Source organism: Adiantum capillus-veneris, chromosome 27 (genome assembly GCF_014529385.1).
Source record: "Adiantum capillus-veneris isolate H3 chromosome 27, ASM1452938v2, whole genome shotgun sequence".
Taxonomy (NCBI): Eukaryota; Viridiplantae; Streptophyta; class Polypodiopsida; order Polypodiales; family Pteridaceae; genus Adiantum; species Adiantum capillus-veneris.
In genome coordinates, this window is record NC_140957.1 from 26,054,294 (window position 1) to 26,072,027 (window position 17,734).

The 17,734-nt window shown below is 38.0% G+C and overlaps 1 protein-coding gene across 1 annotated transcript in view; it reads left to right on the plus strand.

Annotated features, from left to right (window-relative positions):
• The window catches only part of LOC147421666 (uncharacterized), a 52,158-nt gene extending 40,724 nt beyond the window's left edge, over positions 1–11,434 (plus strand). Inside the window, exons 6-12 of the mRNA XM_086502958.1 lie at positions 2,782–2,886; positions 4,446–4,550; positions 6,112–6,216; positions 7,776–7,880; positions 9,442–9,546; positions 11,105–11,209; positions 11,372–11,434. Coding sequence (XP_086359084.1) covers positions 2,782–2,886; positions 4,446–4,550; positions 6,112–6,216; positions 7,776–7,880; positions 9,442–9,546; positions 11,105–11,209; positions 11,372–11,434 — 693 coding nt within the window. The remainder of the gene's footprint in view (positions 1–2,781; positions 2,887–4,445; positions 4,551–6,111; positions 6,217–7,775; positions 7,881–9,441; positions 9,547–11,104; positions 11,210–11,371) is intronic.
• Positions 11,435–17,734: the final 6,300 nt, after the last annotated feature.

Here is a 17,734-nt window from a genome sequence, read left to right on the forward strand (position 1 = left end):
CTCTCTCTCTCGCCAAGCGTAGAGAAAAAGCTGAGATTTGCGTCGCTTTAAAAAAACAAATTTTTAATTTATTTTTTATTTTTTTTCCACCTCCGCGATTTTCGGAAATTAGAATTTTTGGCAGAAATTAGGGTTTCTGCTGTCGCTAGCCACGTCATCACTTTGTGACAGTCTGAGAGTGAAACCCTAACCGCTCTTTGTACTTTGACATTGATTTAATACATAAAGAAATACCGAAAGGGGCGCCAGTCTCTGGGGCCAATATCTCTAGGCACAGAACTCCATCGGGCAAGTGCAAATCTATTGTGATCTGTGAATTGTTTTGAAGTAGTTATTTGGTGCTGTGGTGATCGATTCTTGACTTGGAGTGTCTAAGTCTGTCACAGTGGTATCAGAGCAAGGCCGATTTCTCTTCGACGGGAAATCTGATCCCCAATTTTTTTTCCACGGCACCTATGGCTTCACGCAAGGATCAGTCGACTCCCTTTGCATCTGGAGATGCGGGCAGGGATCACAACGAAGATTCCGACAGAGTATGGCCCGCCTCGGCCTACTCAGGCGGAGCGGCGAGAGATGGAGCGTCGTCAATTGATCGGCGATGCAACGAAGATGATGCTCAATTTTGCGCAGGACCCAAAATTTGCAAAATACATGAGCGAGACTTCTTTTCAGGAAGTGCATGAGCAGTGGTGGCAGAAAACCACTACACCACCCGCGAAACCCGCTCTCAAGAAACCTTCTGCTCACAATAAATATTCAGAGAAGGAACTAGAAGAGGTGGTTAATGCACGGATTGCTCAGCTTTTTGACGCGCAAAAGAAAGCCAAAAAGCACGGCAAAAAGCAAAAGAAAGGCACTGACTTCTTGGGTTATTTGGTTCGTCAGTCGATATTTGACAAAGCAAAGAAACAGAAGAAGCGTGTTCACTTTGAAGGAGTACCCAGTTCTTCTTCTTCTTCTTCTTCTAGCTCTTCAAATTTGAGCGAAGAAGACAAAAAAGGTCAAAAGCGAAGCAAGAAACAATGCTTCGGAAAGGGCAAGAAAAAGGCAAAGAAGGCTAAATCTCGCCTAGAGACTGACAGTTCTACCGAGGACTCGTCTATAGACAGCTCAGATTCCGATGACGGAAACTTTTATGCGAACAAGAAGAATTTTTGTAAAGCCAACCGGTATGACTTTCTTGAAGATAAAAGCAAGAAAGTCCGAGAGTTTAAGGAAGGTAGACACTCGATCTAATTTGATACTTTTTCAGGATACTCAGATGCTTCGAAGGCTTTGTCTTTTATACAGCAGTTTGACATCGCTTTCGTGGGAGGACACTACTCAGAGCACTCCAAGATTCGGAGAGCTGCCTCTTACTCTAAGGGGAATGCTCGCACTTGGTGGTCGACGCTTCTTTTAAACAAGACTGCTCCAGTTAAATGGCTGAAATTTAAGAAGCTTTTTATTTCTTCTTGGTTGACGCAAGAGTATGAATGAGATATACGAGCTGCTTGGAACCATCTTCGGATGACCAAGAAAGATACAATAAATGCTTACTGTGAGAGATTTTGGAGCTCTTTTCTTTCCGCCTCTTCATTCAAGAAGATCTTGTTTAGAGAACATATTGAGCAGTTCACCTTGAGTCTACCTACAGAGATCCGAGATCACTGCTTGGAGCAGAAGTCAGCTTCTATTCCAAGGGGAATTTAAACACAAATTAAAATTGGATGTTTTATTTTGCCATCTCGATCAGGGTTTGGCCACCCGTGTCCTTTAAATTTGTCGGGTTTTTTTGGGCATTTTAGTGTATTTTTTGGAAGCTAGCTCATGTCTTCAATTGTTAGAAACAGGCAAAATACCCCAAAATGGATAAAATGCCTGTCAAAAAGCAACCCTGATCCCAATGCCTCTTTGTTTTCTACATTTGTTGGCATCTTCATGGGTCATGTTCATATGAGATGAAAACAAGGCGAGGAGGCAGAAGGCCTACTAAGTTAAGGGGAGGATGAGATTTATGGAAGTAAGTTTAATTGAGTGCCTATTATCACATGGAATTTTTATTGTGTTTTAATATAAAATCATGGTATCCTTTGTATGCACATAATCACAAATGGTTTATATGTTTAAAAAGGTGAAGAGTCACGAAGGCATGCTAAGTTAGGGGGGGAATGAGATATGTGGAAAGTAAGTTTAAATGAGTGCCTCACATGAAATTTTTGTCGTGTTTTAATGTAGAATTATAGTATCCATTCTACATACATAATTTCATATGGTATATTAGGAAAGGCTCCAATTAAATAACAAGGTGAAAGATGCACATTGCACATTGTCGTGTCTTCGGATCATGACACTTCTGTTGCAAGCTAGATTCACAAGAGCTGGCTACAAAGAACTTGCACTTTCTTTCATCTCTCTCTTTAAACTAAGGGACGGAGGTAACTCTATTAAATTTACTCTACATGATTTTGACGTCCAATGAGTTATAGTGTAGCGATAGTTGTTGAGCACATAGCCGTTCGATTAAGGTCAATGACATCAATCCACGTTTTGTGTTGAAAAGTGGATGGTAGGACTACTCTTTTGGGGGGTCTTGTTAATTTTTTTGTGAGTCCATGAAAATTGGATGGTGTATCATATAGAAAATGCTGAAAATGATGAAGGTATGTCCTTTCGTGCCGTGTCACTGAACTTGGCAAGTTAATTTTCAGCTCCCCGCTCCCCTTTTCTTTTGGTGGTATGGTTTTTGGGGATGAAAGAACATGGAAAGCAAGAGATTTATGTGCGTTTGATTATTTGTAGGTAAGCTTTCAGATCACAGTGAATGCAGCCCAAGCAAAGCTTGGACCATTGGAATTGAAGAATTTCAAGGCCACTGGGTTTTTAGGCAAGGTGAACAACAAGCAAGTAAGTAGTAATTAGCACCGCCCAATATAATCAAACATGATGCAATTGTTGCATTGTTTGCCAGATAATAGAAGAGAAAATTTGGCATTTTATAACGGGCTGAATTGTAGTGTTTCTTTTAAAAATTACAACATGATTGTCTCGTTATTCAAACTGTTGCAGGGCACCGGTCGCTTGGATGACATTGACTTCTCTGAGCTGGATGGGCCAGACGAAATACCATAACTCCCTCTTGTTCTTGCCTTTATCAATGTACTCTGAAGGACCCAATGCATTATGTTACATGTGCAGACACGATGCTGAATCTTTTGGGGTACACTCATGTCAACCTTGCATGTTGGGTAATCTGTATAATAGGCTGTGTTTTTTATTCTTTTGATGTCATGCATCCATACCTGCTGTACTAGATATTGCCTTTATTTATGGAATCGTGCGTCTCTGTGCTCCATTTAATTCCAAGGGGAATTTAAACACAAATTAAAATTGGATGTTTTATTTTGCCATCTCGATCAGGGTTTGGCCACCCGTGTCCTTTAAATTTGTCGGGTTTTTTTGGGCATTTTAGTGTATTTTTTGGAGGCTAGCTCATGTCTTCAATTGTTAGAAACAGGCAAAATACCCCAAAATGGATAAAATGCCTGTCAAAAAGCAACCCTGATCCCAATGCCTCTTTGTTTTCTACATTTGTTGGCATCTTCATGGGTCATGTTCATATGAGATGAAAACAAGGCGAGGAGGCAGAAGGCCTACTAAGTTAAGGGGAGGATGGGATTTATGGAAGTAAGTTTGATTGAGTGCCTATTATCACATGGAATTTTTATTGTGTTTTAATATAAAATCATGGTATTCTTTGTATGCACATAATCACAAATGGTTTATATGTTTAAAAAGGTGAAGAGTCACGAAGGCATGCTATGTTAGGGGGGGAATGAGATATGTGGAAAGTAAGTTTAAATGAGTGCCTCACATGAAATTTTTGTCGTGTTTTAATGTAGAATTATAGTATCCATTCTACATACATAATTTCATATGGTATATTAGGAAAGGCTCCAATTAAATAACAAGGTGAAAGATGCACATTGCACATTGTCGTGTCTTCGGATCATGACACTTCTGTTGCAAGCTAGATTCACAAGAGCTGGCTACAAAGAACTTGCACTTTCTTTCATCTCTCTCTTTAAACTAAGGGACGGAGGTAACTCTATTAAATTTACTCTACATGATTTTGACGTCCAATGAGTTATAGTGTAGCGATAGTTGTTGAGCACATAGCCGTTCGATTAAGGTCAATGACATCAATCCACGTTTTGTGTTGAAAAGTGGATGGTAGGACTACTCTTTTGGGGGGTCTTGTTAATTTTTTTGTGAGTCCATGAAAATTGGATGGTGTATCATATAGAAAATGCTGAAAATGATGAAGGTATGTCCTTTCGTGCCGTGTCACTGAACTTGGCAAGTTAATTTTCAGCTCCCCGCTCCCCTTTTCTTTTGGTGGTATGGTTTTTGGGGATGAAAGAACATGGAAAGCAAGAGATTTATGTGCGTTTGATTATTTGTAGGTAAGCTTTCAGATCACAGTGAATGCAGCCCAAGCAAAGCTTGGACCATTGGAATTGAAGAATTTCAAGGCCACTGGGTTTTTAGGCAAGGTGAACAACAAGCAAGTAAGTAGTAATTAGCACCGCCGAATATAATCAAACATGATGCAATTGTTGCATTGTTTGCCAGAGAATAGAAGAGAAAATTTGGCATTTTATAACGGGCTGAATTGTAGTGTTTCTTTTAAAAATTACAACATGATTGTCTCGTTATTCAAACTGTTGCAGGGCACCGGTCGCTTGGATGACATTGACTTCTCTGAGCTGGATGGGCCAGACGAAATACCATAACTCCCTCTTGATCTTGCCTTTATCAATGTACTCTGAAGGACCCAATGCATTATGTTACATGTGCAGACACGATGCTGAATCTTTTGGGGTACACTGATGTCAACCTTGCATGTTGGGTAATCTGTATAATAGGCTGTGTTTTTTATTCTTTTCATGTCATGCATCCATACCTGCTGTACTAGATATTGCCTTTATTTATGGAATCGTGCGTCTCTGTGCTCCATTTAATTCCAAGGGGAATTTAAACACAAATTAAAATTGGATGTTTTATTTTGCCATCTCGATCAGGGTTTGGCCACCCGTGACCTTTAAATTTGTCGGGTTTTTTTGGGCATTTTAGTGTATTTTTTGGAGGCTAGCTCATGTCTTCAATTGTTAGAAACAGGCAAAATACCCCAAAATGGATAAAATGCCTGTCAAAAAGCAACCCTGATCCCAATGCCTCTTTGTTTTCTACATTTGTTGGCATCTTCATGGGTCATGTTCATATGAGATGAAAACAAGGCGAGGAGGCAGAAGGCCTACTAAGTTAAGGGGAGGATGGGATTTATGGAAGTAAGTTTGATTGAGTGCCTATTATCACATGGAATTTTTATTGTGTTTTAATATAAAATCATGGTATTCTTTGTATGCACATAATCACAAATGGTTTATATGTTTAAAAAGGTGAAGAGTCACGAAGGCATGCTATGTTAGGGGGGGAATGAGATATGTGGAAAGTAAGTTTAAATGAGTGCCACACATGAAATTTTTGTCGTGTTTTAATGTAGAATTATAGTATCCATTCTACATACATAATTTCATATGGTATATTAGGAAAGGCTCCAATTAAATAACAAGGTGAAAGATGCACATTGCACATTGTCGTGTCTTCGGATCATGACACTTCTGTTGCAAGCTAGATTCACAAGAGCTGGCTACAAAGAACTTGCACTTTCTTTCATCTCTCTCTTTAAACTAAGGGACGGAGGTAACTCTATTAAATTTATTCTACATGATTTTGACGTCCAATGAGTTATAGTGTAGCGATAGTTGTTGAGCACATAGCCGTTCGATTAAGTTCCATCACATCAATCCACGTTTTGTGTTGAAAAGTGGATGGTAGGACTACTGTTTTGGGGGGTCTTGTTAATTTTTTTGTGAGTCCATGAAAATTGGATGGTGTATCATATAGAAAATGCTGAAAATGATGAAGGTATGTCCTTTCGTGCCGTGTCACTGAACTTGGCAAGTTAATTTTCAGCTCCCCGCGCTCCCCTTTTCTTTTGGTGGTATGGTTTTTGGGGATGAAAGAACATGGAAAGCAAGAGATTTATGTGCGTTTGATTATTTGTAGGTAAGCTTTCAGATCACAGTGAATGCAGCCCAAGCAAAGCTTGGACCATTGGAATTGAAGAATTTCAAGGCCACTGGGTTTTTAGGCAAGGTGAACAACAAGCAAGTAAGTAGTAATTAGCACTGCCCAATATAATCAAACATGATGCAATTGTTGCATTGTTTGCCAGAGAATAGAAGAGAAAATTTGGCATTTTATAACGGGCTGAATTGTAGTGTTTCTTTTAAAAATTACAACATGATTGTCTCGTTATTCAAACTGTTGCAGGGCACCGGTCGCTTGGATGACATTGACTTCTCTGAGCTGGATGGGCCAGACGAAATACCATAACTCCCTCTTGATCTTGCCTTTATCAATGTACTCTGAAGGACCCAATGCATTATGTTACATGTGCAGACACGATGCTGAATCTTTTGGGGTACACTCATGTCAACCTTGCATGTTGGGTAATCTGTATAATAGGCTGTGTTTTTTATTCTTTTGATGTCATGCATACATACCTGCTGTACTAGATATTGCCTTTATTTATGGAATCGTGCGTCTCTGTGCTCCATTTAATTCCAAGGGGAATTTAAACACAAATTAAAATTGGATGTTTTATTTTGCCATCTCGATCAGGGTTTGGCCACCCGTGACCTTTAAATTTGTCGGGTTTTTTTGGGCATTTTAGTGTATTTTTTGGAGGCTAGCTCATGTCTTCAATTGTTAGAAACAGGCAAAATACCCCAAAATGGATAAAATGCCTGTCAAAAAGCAACCCTGATCCCAATGCCTCTTTGTTTTCTACATTTGTTGGCATCTTCATGGGTCATGTTCATATGAGATGAAAACAAGGCGAGGAGGCAGAAGGCCTACTAAGTTAAGGGGAGGATGGGATTTATGGAAGTAAGTTTGATTGAGTGCCTATTATCACATGGAATTTTTATTGTGTTTTAATATAAAATCATGGTATTCTTTGTATGCACATAATCACAAATGGTTTATATGTTTAAAAAGGTGAAGAGTCACGAAGGCATGCTATGTTAGGGGGGGAATGAGATATGTGGAAAGTAAGTTTAAATGAGTGCCTCACATGAAATTTTTGTCGTGTTTTAATGTAGAATTATAGTATCCATTCTACATACATAATTTCATATGGTATATTAGGAAAGGCTCCAATTAAATAACAAGGTGAAAGATGCACATTGCACATTGTCGTGTCTTCGGATCATGACACTTCTGTTGCAAGCTAGATTCACAAGAGCTGGCTACAAAGAACTTGCACTTTCTTTCATCTCTCTCTTTAAACTAAGGGACGGAGGTAACTCTATTAAATTTACTCTACATGATTTTGACGTCCAATGAGTTATAGTGTAGCGATAGTTGTTGAGCACATAGCCGTTCGATTAAGGTCAATGACATCAATCCACGTTTTGTGTTGAAAAGTGGATGGTAGGACTACTCTTTTGGGGGGTCTTGTTAATTTTTTTGTGAGTCCATGAAAATTGGATGGTGTATCATATAGAAAATGCTGAAAATGATGAAGGTATGTCCTTTCGTGCCGTGTCACTGAACTTGGCAAGTTAATTTTCAGCTCCCCGCTCCCCTTTTCTTTTGGTGGTATGGTTTTTGGGGATGAAAGAACATGGAAAGCAAGAGATTTATGTGCGTTTGATTATTTGTAGGTAAGCTTTCAGATCACAGTGAATGCAGCCCAAGCAAAGCTTGGACCATTGGAATTGAAGAATTTCAAGGCCACTGGGTTTTTAGGCAAGGTGAACAACAAGCAAGTAAGTAGTAATTAGCACCGCCCAATATAATCAAACATGATGCAATTGTTGCATTGTTTGCCAGATAATAGAAGAGAAAATTTGGCATTTTATAACGAGCTGAATTGTAGTGTTTCTTTTAAAAATTACAACATGATTGTCTCGTTATTCAAACTGTTGCAGGGCACCGGTCGCTTGGATGACATTGACTTCTCTGAGCTGGATGGGCCAGACGAAATACCATAACTCCCTCTTGATCTTGCCTTTATCAATGTACTCTGAAGGACCCAATGCATTATGTTACATGTGCAGACACGATGCTGAATCTTTTGGGGTACACTCATGTCAACCTTGCATGTTGGGTAATCTGTATAATAGGCTGTGTTTTTTATTCTTTTGATGTCATGCATCCATACCTGCTGTACCAGATATTGCCTTTATTTATGGAATCGTGCGTCTCTGTGCTCCATTTAATTCCAAGGGGAATTTAAACACAAATTTAAATTGGATGTTTTATTTTGCCATCTCGATCAGGGTTTGGCCACCCGTGACCTTTAAATTTGTCGGGTTTTTTGGGCATTTTAGTGTATTTTTTGGAGGCTAGCTCATGTCTTCAATTGTTAGAAACAGGCAAAATACCCCAAAATGGATAAAATGCCTGTCAAAAAGCAACCCTGATCCCAATGCCTCTTTGTTTTCTACATTTGTTGGCATCTTCATGGGTCATGTTCATATGAGATGAAAACAAGGCGAGGAGGCAGAAGGCCTACTAAGTTAAGGGGAGGATGGGATTTATGGAAGTAAGTTTGATTGAGTGCCTATTATCACATGGAATTTTTATTGTGTTTTAATATAAAATCATGGTATTCTTTGTATGCACAACATAATCACAAATGGTTTATATGTTTAAAAAGGTGAAGAGTCACGAAGGCATGCTATGTTAGGGGGGGAATGAGATATGTGGAATGTAAGTTTAAATGAGTGCCTCACATGAAATTTTTGTCGTGTTTTAATGTAGAATTATAGTATCCATTCTACATACATAATTTCATATGGTATATTAGGAAAGGCTCCAATTAAATAACAAGGTGAAAGATGCACATTGCACATTGTCGTGTCTTCGGATCATGACACTTCTGTTGCAAGCTAGATTCACAAGAGCTGGCTACAAAGAACTTGCACTTTCTTTCATCTCTCTCTTTAAACTAAGGGACGGAGGTAACTCTATTAAATTTACTCTACATGATTTTGACGTCCAATGAGTTATAGTGTAGCGATAGTTGTTGAGCACATAGCCGTTCGATTAAGGTCAATGACATCAATCCACGTTTTGTGGTGAAAAGTGGATGGTAGGACTACTGTTTTGGGGGGTCTTGTTAATTTTTTTGTGAGTCCATGAAAATTGGATGGTGTATCATATAGAAAATGCTGAAAATGATGAAGGTATGTCCTTTCGTGCCGTGTCACTGAACTTGGCAAGTTAATTTTCAGCTCCCCGCTCCCCTTTTCTTTTGGTGGTATGGTTTTTGGGGATGAAAGAACATGGAAAGCAAGAGATTTATGTGCGTTTGATTATTTGTAGCTAAGCTTTCAGATCACAGTGAATGCAGCCCAAGCAAAGCTTGGACCATTGGAATTGAAGAATTTCAAGGCCACTGGGTTTTTAGGCAAGGTGAACAACAAGCAAGTAAGTAGTAATTAGCACGCCCAATACAATCAAACATGATGCAATTGTTGCATTGTTTGCCAGATAATAGAAGAGAAAATTTGGCATTTTATAACGGGCTGAATTGTAGTGTTTCTTTTAAAAATTACAACATGATTGTCTCGTTATTCAAACTGTTGCAGGGCACCGGTCGCTTGGATGACATTGACTTCTCTGAGCTGGATGGGCCAGACGAAATACCATAACTCCCTCTTGATCTTGCCTTTATCAATGTACTCTGAAGGACCCAATGCATTATGTTACATGTGCAGACACGATGCTGAATCTTTTGGGGTACACTGATGTCAACCTTGCATGTTGGGTAATCTGTATAATAGGCTGTGTTTTTTATTCTTTTGATGTCATGCATCCATACCTGCTGTACCAGATATTGCCTTTATTTATGGAATCGTGCGTCTCTGTGCTCCATTTAGTTCCAAGGGGAATTTAAACACAAATTAAAATTGGATGTTTTATTTTGCCATCTCGATCAGGGTTTGGCCACCCGTGACCTTTAAATTTGTCGGGTTTTTTTGGGCATTTTAGTGTATTTTTTGGAGGCTAGCTCATGTCTTCAATTGTTAGAAACAGGCAAAATACCCCAAAATGGATAAAATGCCTGTCAAAAAGCAACCCTGATCCCAATGCCTCTTTGTTTTCTACATTTGTTGGCATCTTCATGGGTCATGTTCATATGAGATGAAAACAAGGCGAGGAGGCAGAAGGCCTACTAAGTTAAGGGGAGGATGGGATTTATGGAAGTAAGTTTGATTGAGTGCCTATTATCACATGGAATTTTTATTGTGTTTTAATATAAAATCATGGTATTCTTTGTATGCACATAATCACAAATGGTTTATATGTTTAAAAAGGTGAAGAGTCACGAAGGCATGCTATGTTAGGGGGGGAATGAGATATGTGGAAAGTAAGTTTAAATGAGGGCCTCACATGAAATTTTTGTCGTGTTTTAATGTAGAATTATAGTATCCATTCTACATACATAATTTCATATGGTATATTAGGAAAGGCTCCAATTAAATAACAAGGTGAAAGATGCACATTGCACATTGTCGTGTCTTCGGATCATGACACTTCTGTTGCAAGCTAGATTCACAAGAGCTGGCTACAAAGAACCTGCACTTTCTTTCATCTCTCTCTTTAAACTAAGGGACGGAGGTAACTCTATTAAATTTACTCTACATGATTTTGACGTCCAATGAGTTATAGTGTAGCGATAGTTGTTGAGCACATAGCCGTTCGATTAAGTTCCATCACATCAATCCACGTTTTGTGTTGAAAAGTGGATGGTAGGACTACTCTTTTGGGGGGTCTTGTTAATTTTTTTGTGAGTCCATGAAAATTGGATGGTGTATCATATAGAAAATGCTGAAAATGATGAAGGTATGTCCTTTCGTGCCGTGTCACTGAACTTGGCAAGTAAATTTTCAGCTCCCCGCTCCCCTTTTCTTTTGGTGGTATGGTTTTTGGGGATGAAAGAACATGGAAAGCAAGAGATTTATGTGCGTTTGATTATTTGTAGCTAAGCTTTCAGATCACAGTGAATGCAGCCCAAGCAAAGCTTGGACCATTGGAATTGAAGAATTTCAAGGCCACTGGGTTTTTAGGCAAGGTGAACAACAAGCAAGTAAGTAGTAATTAGCACCGCCCAATATAATCAAACATGATGCAATTGTTGCATTGTTTGCCAGAGAATAGAAGAGAAAATTTGGCATTTTATAACGGGCTGAATTGTAGTGTTTCTTTTAAAAATTACAACATGATTGTCTCGTTATTCAAACTGTTGCAGGGCACCGGTCGCTTGGATGACATTGACTTCTCTGAGCTGGATGGGCCAGACGAAATACCATAACTCCCTCTTGATCTTGCCTTTATCAATGTACTCTGAAGGACCCAATGCATTATGTTACATGTGCAGACACGATGCTGAATCTTTTGGGGTACACTGATGTCAACCTTGCATGTTGGGTAATCTGTATAATAGGCTGTGTTTTTTATTCTTTTGATGTCATGCATCCATACCTGCTGTACCAGATATTGCCTTTATTTATGGAATCGTGCGTCTCTGTGCTCCATTTAATTCCAAGGGGAATTTAAACACAAATTAAAATTGGATGTTTTATTTTGCCATCTCGATCAGGGTTTGGCCACCCGTGTCCTTTAAATTTGTCGGGTTTTTTTGGGCATTTTATTGTATTTTTTGGAGGCTAGCTCATGTCTTCAATTGTTAGAAACAGGCAAAATACCCCAAAATGGATAAAATGCCTGTCAAAAAGCAACCCTGATCCCAATGCCTCTTTGTTTTCTACATTTGTTGGCATCTTCATGGGTCATGTTCATATGAGATGAAAACAAGGCGAGGAGGCAGAAGGCCTACTAAGTTAAGGGGAGGATGGGATTTATGGAAGTAAGTTTAATTGAGTGCCTATTATCACATGGAATTTTTATTGTGTTTTAATCTAAAATCATGGTATCCTTTGTATGCACATAATCACAAATGGTTTATATGTTTAAAAAGGTGAAGAGTCACGAAGGCATGCTAAGTTAGGGGGGGAATGAGATATGTGGAAAGTAAGTTTAAATGAGGGCCTCACATGAAATTTTTGTCGTGTTTTAATGTAGAATTATAGTATCCATTCTACATACATAATTTCATATGGTATATTAGGAAAGGCTCCAATTAAATAACAAGGTGAAAGATGCACATTGCACATTGTCGTGTCTTCGGATCATGACACTTCTGTTGCAAGCTAGATTCACAAGAGCTGGCTACAAAGAACTTGCACTTTCTTTCATCTCTCTCTTTAAACTAAGGGACGGAGGTAACTCTATAAAATTTACTCTACATGATTTTGACGTCCAATGAGTTATAGTGTAGCGATAGTTGTTGAGCACATAGCCGTTCGATTAAGTTCCATCACATCAATCCACGTTTTGTGTTGAAAAGTGGATGGTAGGACTACTGTTTTGGGGGGTCTTGTTAATTTTTTTGTGAGTCCATGAAAATTGGATGGTGTATCATATAGAAAATGCTGAAAATGATGAAGGTATGTCCTTTCGTGCCGTGTCACTGAACTTGGCAAGTTAATTTTCAGCTCCCCGCTCCCCTTTTCTTTTGGTGGTATGGTTTTTGGGGATGAAAGAACATGGAAAGCAAGAGATTTATGTGCGTTTGATTATTTGTAGCTAAGCTTTCAAATCACAGTGAATGCAGCCCAAGCAAAGCTTGGACCATTGGAATTGAAGAATTTCAAGGCCACTGGGTTTTTAGGCAAGGTGAACAACAAGCAAGTAAGTAGTAATTAGCACCGCCCAATATAATCAAACATGATGCAATTGTTGCATTGTTTGCCAGAGAATAGAAGAGAAAATTTGGCATTTTATAACGGGCTGAATTGTAGTGTTTCTTTTAAAAATTACAACATGATTGTCTCGTTATTCAAACTGTTGCAGGGCACCGGTTGCTTGGATGACATTGACTTCTCTGAGCTGGATGGGCCAGACGAAATACCATAACGCCCTCTTGATCTTGCCTTTATCAATGTACTCTGAAGGACCCAATGCATTATGTTACATGTGTGGACACGATGCTGAATCTTTTGGGGTTACACTCATGTCAACCTTGCATGTTGGGTAATCTGTATAATAGGCTGTGTTTTTTATTCTTTTGATGTCATGCATCCATACCTTCTGTACCAGATATTGCCTTTATTTATGGAATCGTGCGTCTCTGTGCTCCATTTAATTCCAAGGGGAATTTAAACACAAATTAAAACTGGATGTTTTATTTTGCCATCTCGATCAGGGTTTGGCCACCCGTGTCCTTTAAATTTGTCGGGTTTTTTTGGGCATTTTAGTGTATTTTTTGGAGGCTAGCTCATGTCTTCAATTTTTAGAAACAAGCAAAATACCCCAAAATGGATAAAATGCCTGTCAAAAAGCAACCCTGATCCCAATGCCTCTTTGTTTTCTACATTTGTTGGCATCTTCATGGGTCATGTTCACATGAGATGAAAACAAGGCGAGGAGGCAGAAGGCCTACTAAGTTAAGGGGAGGATGAGATTTGTGGAAGTAAGTTTAATTGAGTGCCTATTATCACATGGAATTTTTATTGTGTTTTAATATAAAATCATGGTATCCTTTGTATGCACATAATCACAAATGGTTTATATGTTTAAAAAGGTGAAGAGTCACGAAGGCATGCTATGTTAGGGGGGGAATGAGATATGTGGAAAGTAAGTTTAAATGAGTGCCTCACATGAAATTTTTGTCGTGTTTTAATGTAGAATTATAGTATCCATTCTACATACATAATTTCATATGGTATATTAGGAAAGGCTCCAATTAAATAACAAGGTGAAAGATGCACATTGCACATTGTTGTGTCTTCGGATCATGACACTTCTGTTGCAAGCTAAATTCACAAGAGCTGGCTACAAAGAACTTGCACTTTCTTTCATCTCTCTCTTTAAACTAAGGGACGGAGGTAACTCTATAAAATTTATTCTACATGATTTTGACGTCCAATGAGTTATAGTGTAGCGATAGTTGTTGAGCACATAGCCGTTCGATTAAGTTCCATCACATCAATCCACGTTTTGTGTTGAAAAGTGGATGGTAGGACTACTCTTTTGGGGGGTCTTGTTAATTTTTTTGTGAGTCCATGAAAATTGGATGGTGTATCATATAGAAAATGCTGAAAATGATGAAGGTATGTCCTTTCGTGCCGTGTCACTGAACTTGGCAAGTTAATTTTCAGCTCCCCGCTCCCCTTTTCTTTTGGTGGTATGGTTTTTGGGGATGAAAGAACATGGAAAGCAAGAGATTTATGTGCGTTTGATTATTTGTAGCTAAGCTTTCAGATCACAGTGAATGCAGCCCAAGCAAAGCTTGGACCATTGGAATTGAAGAATTTCAAGGCCACTGGGTTTTTAGGCAAGGTGAACAACAAGCAAGTAAGTAGTAATTAGCACCGCCCAATATAATCAAACATGATGCAATTGTTGCATTGTTTGCCAGAGAATAGAAGAGAAAATTTGGCATTTTATAACGGGCTGAATTGTAGTGTTTCTTTTAAAAATTACAACATGATTGTCTCGTTATTCAAACTGTTGCAGGGCACCGATCGCTTGGATGACATTGACTTCTCTGAGCTGGATGGGCCAGACGAAATACCATAACTCCCTCTTGATCTTGCCTTTATCAATGTACTCTGAAGGACCCAATGCATTATGTTACATGTGCAGACACGACGCTGAATCTTTTGGGGTTACACTCATGTCAACCTTGCATGTTGGGTAATCTGTATAATAGGCTGTGTTTTTTATTCTTTTGATGTCATGCATCCATACCTGCTGTACCAGATATTGCCTTTATTTATGGAATCGTGCGTCTCTGTGCTCCATTTAATTCCAAGGGGAATTTAAACACAAATTAAAATTGGATGTTTTATTTTGCCATCTCGATCAGGGTTTGGCCACCCGTGTCCTTCAAATTTGTCGGGTTTTTTGGGCATTTTAGTGTATTTTTTGGAGGCTAGCTCATGTCTTCAATTGTTAGAAACAAGCAAAATACCCCAAAATGGATAAAATGCCTGTCAAAAAGCAACCCTGATCCCAATGCCTCTTTGTTTTCTACATTTGTTGGCATCTTCATGGGTCATTTTCACATGAGATGAAAACAAGGTGAGGAGGCAGAAGGCCTACTAAGTTAAGGGGAGGATGAGATTTATGGAAGTAAGTTTAATTGAGTGCCTATTATCACATGGAATTTTTATTGTGTTTTAATATAAAATCATGGTATCCTTTGTATGCACATAATCACAAATGGTTTATATGTTTAAAAAGGTGAAGAGTCACGAAGGCATGCTAAGTTAGGGGGGGAATGAGATATGTGGAAAGTAAGTTTAAATGAGTGCCTCACATGAAATTTTTGTCGTGTTTTAATGTAGAATTATAGTATCCATTCTACATACATAATTTCATATGGTATATTAGGAAAGGCTCCAATTAAAGAACAAGGTGAAAGATGCAGGGTTTGGCCACCCGTGTCCTTCAAATTTGTCTGGTTTTTTGGGCATTTTAGTGTATTTTTTGGAGGCTAGCTCATGTCTTCAATTGTTAGAAACAGGCAAAATACCCCAAAATGGATAAAAGTAAAAAAAAAGATATTAATGCGTTCATTAAAAAGATAGATTTAGTAAATATAGAGAAAATAAAACAATTTAACAATTTATTGAAAGGAATCTTTGTGAAGTCCTTAAATAAAAGGAATTTTTACAAATGAAAATATTTAGACAAGTGAGAGTCATGGTGGCTTTTTGAAACAATAAGAAAGTAATAAAAATCATTAGGTTGAGCTTAATTGGCAATTTCAGTGTTTGGGAAAGGATTGCCTCAGCTTAGCCTTGAGCCGGTTGAAAATTGAGACTAGTCGGTTGTAAACCTTGGTAATGGGAGGAAAAATCGTTGAAATATGTGATAAAATAGTTCAAAAAATCTTGTAAATCTAAAAATTTCTACTAGTATCTCCGGTTTGCTTCTTCGCAAGGAGAGAACTTGATTGACGATTGCAGTGTTCAAGAAAGGATTGCCTCAGCTTAGCCATTAGCCGATTGAAATGGAGACTACCTGGTTGCAAACCATGGTAAAGGGAAGAAAAACTGGTGAAATATGGGAGAAAATAGTTCAAAAATCTTGCAAATTTTAAATTTATGCTAGTATTTCCGGGTCGCTTCTTTGTGGGAAGGAAGCTTAGTCGACGGCCGCTTAATAAAAGAGACTTTCTTGAATATTGATTAGAATTAAGGTATAGAATGTAAGAAAAGTCAAGCCATGTGAAGCTGTGAAATGAAATGTAAAATTGAAAAAACTCATTAATATGTGTGTGTGTGTGTGTATGTGTATCCATAGAATTTACTAGAATTATGCAAGTGAAGTTTCACTTTAACATTCTAAAACAGCAACAAGAAGAAAAACCGTTGAAATATGTGATAAAATAGTTCAAAAAATCTTGTAAATTTCAAAATTTCTACTAGTATTTCCGGTTTGCTTCTTTGCAAGGAGGGAACATGATTGACGATTGCAGTGTTCAAGAAAGGATTGCCTCAACTTAGCCTTGAGCCAGTTGAAGTGGAGACTACCTGGTTGCACACCATGGTACATGGAAGAAAAATTGGTGAAATATTTGAGAAAATAGTTCAAAAATCCTGCAAATTTTAAATTTACGCTAGTATTTCCGGTTTGCTTCTTTGTGGGAAGGAAACTCAGTCGACGGCCGCTTAAAAAAGACATTCTTGAATATTGATTAGAATTAAGGTATAGAATGTAAGAAAAGTCAAGCCATGTGAACATGTGAAATGAAATGTGAAATAAAAAAACTCATTAATATATGTGTGTGTGTATGTGTATCCATAGAATTTACTAAAATTATGTAAGTGAAGTTTCACTTTAACATTCTAAAACAATAGAATGCAAGAAAAGACATGTCAGGATATGAAATGAAAGTGAAATAAACATTTAAGGTAAGCCTCCATCATGCACTGAAAACAATGAAAGTCTCCCTAATCTGGCACAACACTAAGGTTTCTGTTAGAAAGCAAAAAGAATGCAAAAAAATTCAAGCCTTGTGGGATTGTGAAATGAAAGGTGAAATAAAAAGAATATATATATATATACATATATTTGTGTATGTGTGCATAGAAATTGCTGAAATTATGCAAGGTGAAGCTTCACTTTAGCATTCTTAGATAATAGAATGCAAGAAAAGACATGCCAAGATGTGAAATGAAAGTGAAATAAAAAGATCCATTTAATATTTTAAAATCAAAATAACATTTAAGGAAGTCTCAATCATCACTGAAAACATTGAAAGTATGCTTAACTCAACTCTCCTTTAAGGCTTCTTTTAGAAAGCCAAAAAATTATTGAATGGATACTTTATATCATGGATTAAACTCCTTTGAGTACTCTTTAATCTTTTGTTCTCTAAAGTCTTTTTCAGCATGCAAAAAAGAAATGAAAGCAACTTTGGGAATAGCATTTGAAAGGAAATGATTTCTTTCTCTTCAACTTTTAAGGGACACATGTCAAGCAACTAGAATTGAACGACCTTCACCCATATGGATAGTAAGGCTTTTAGCATGCTAAAAAT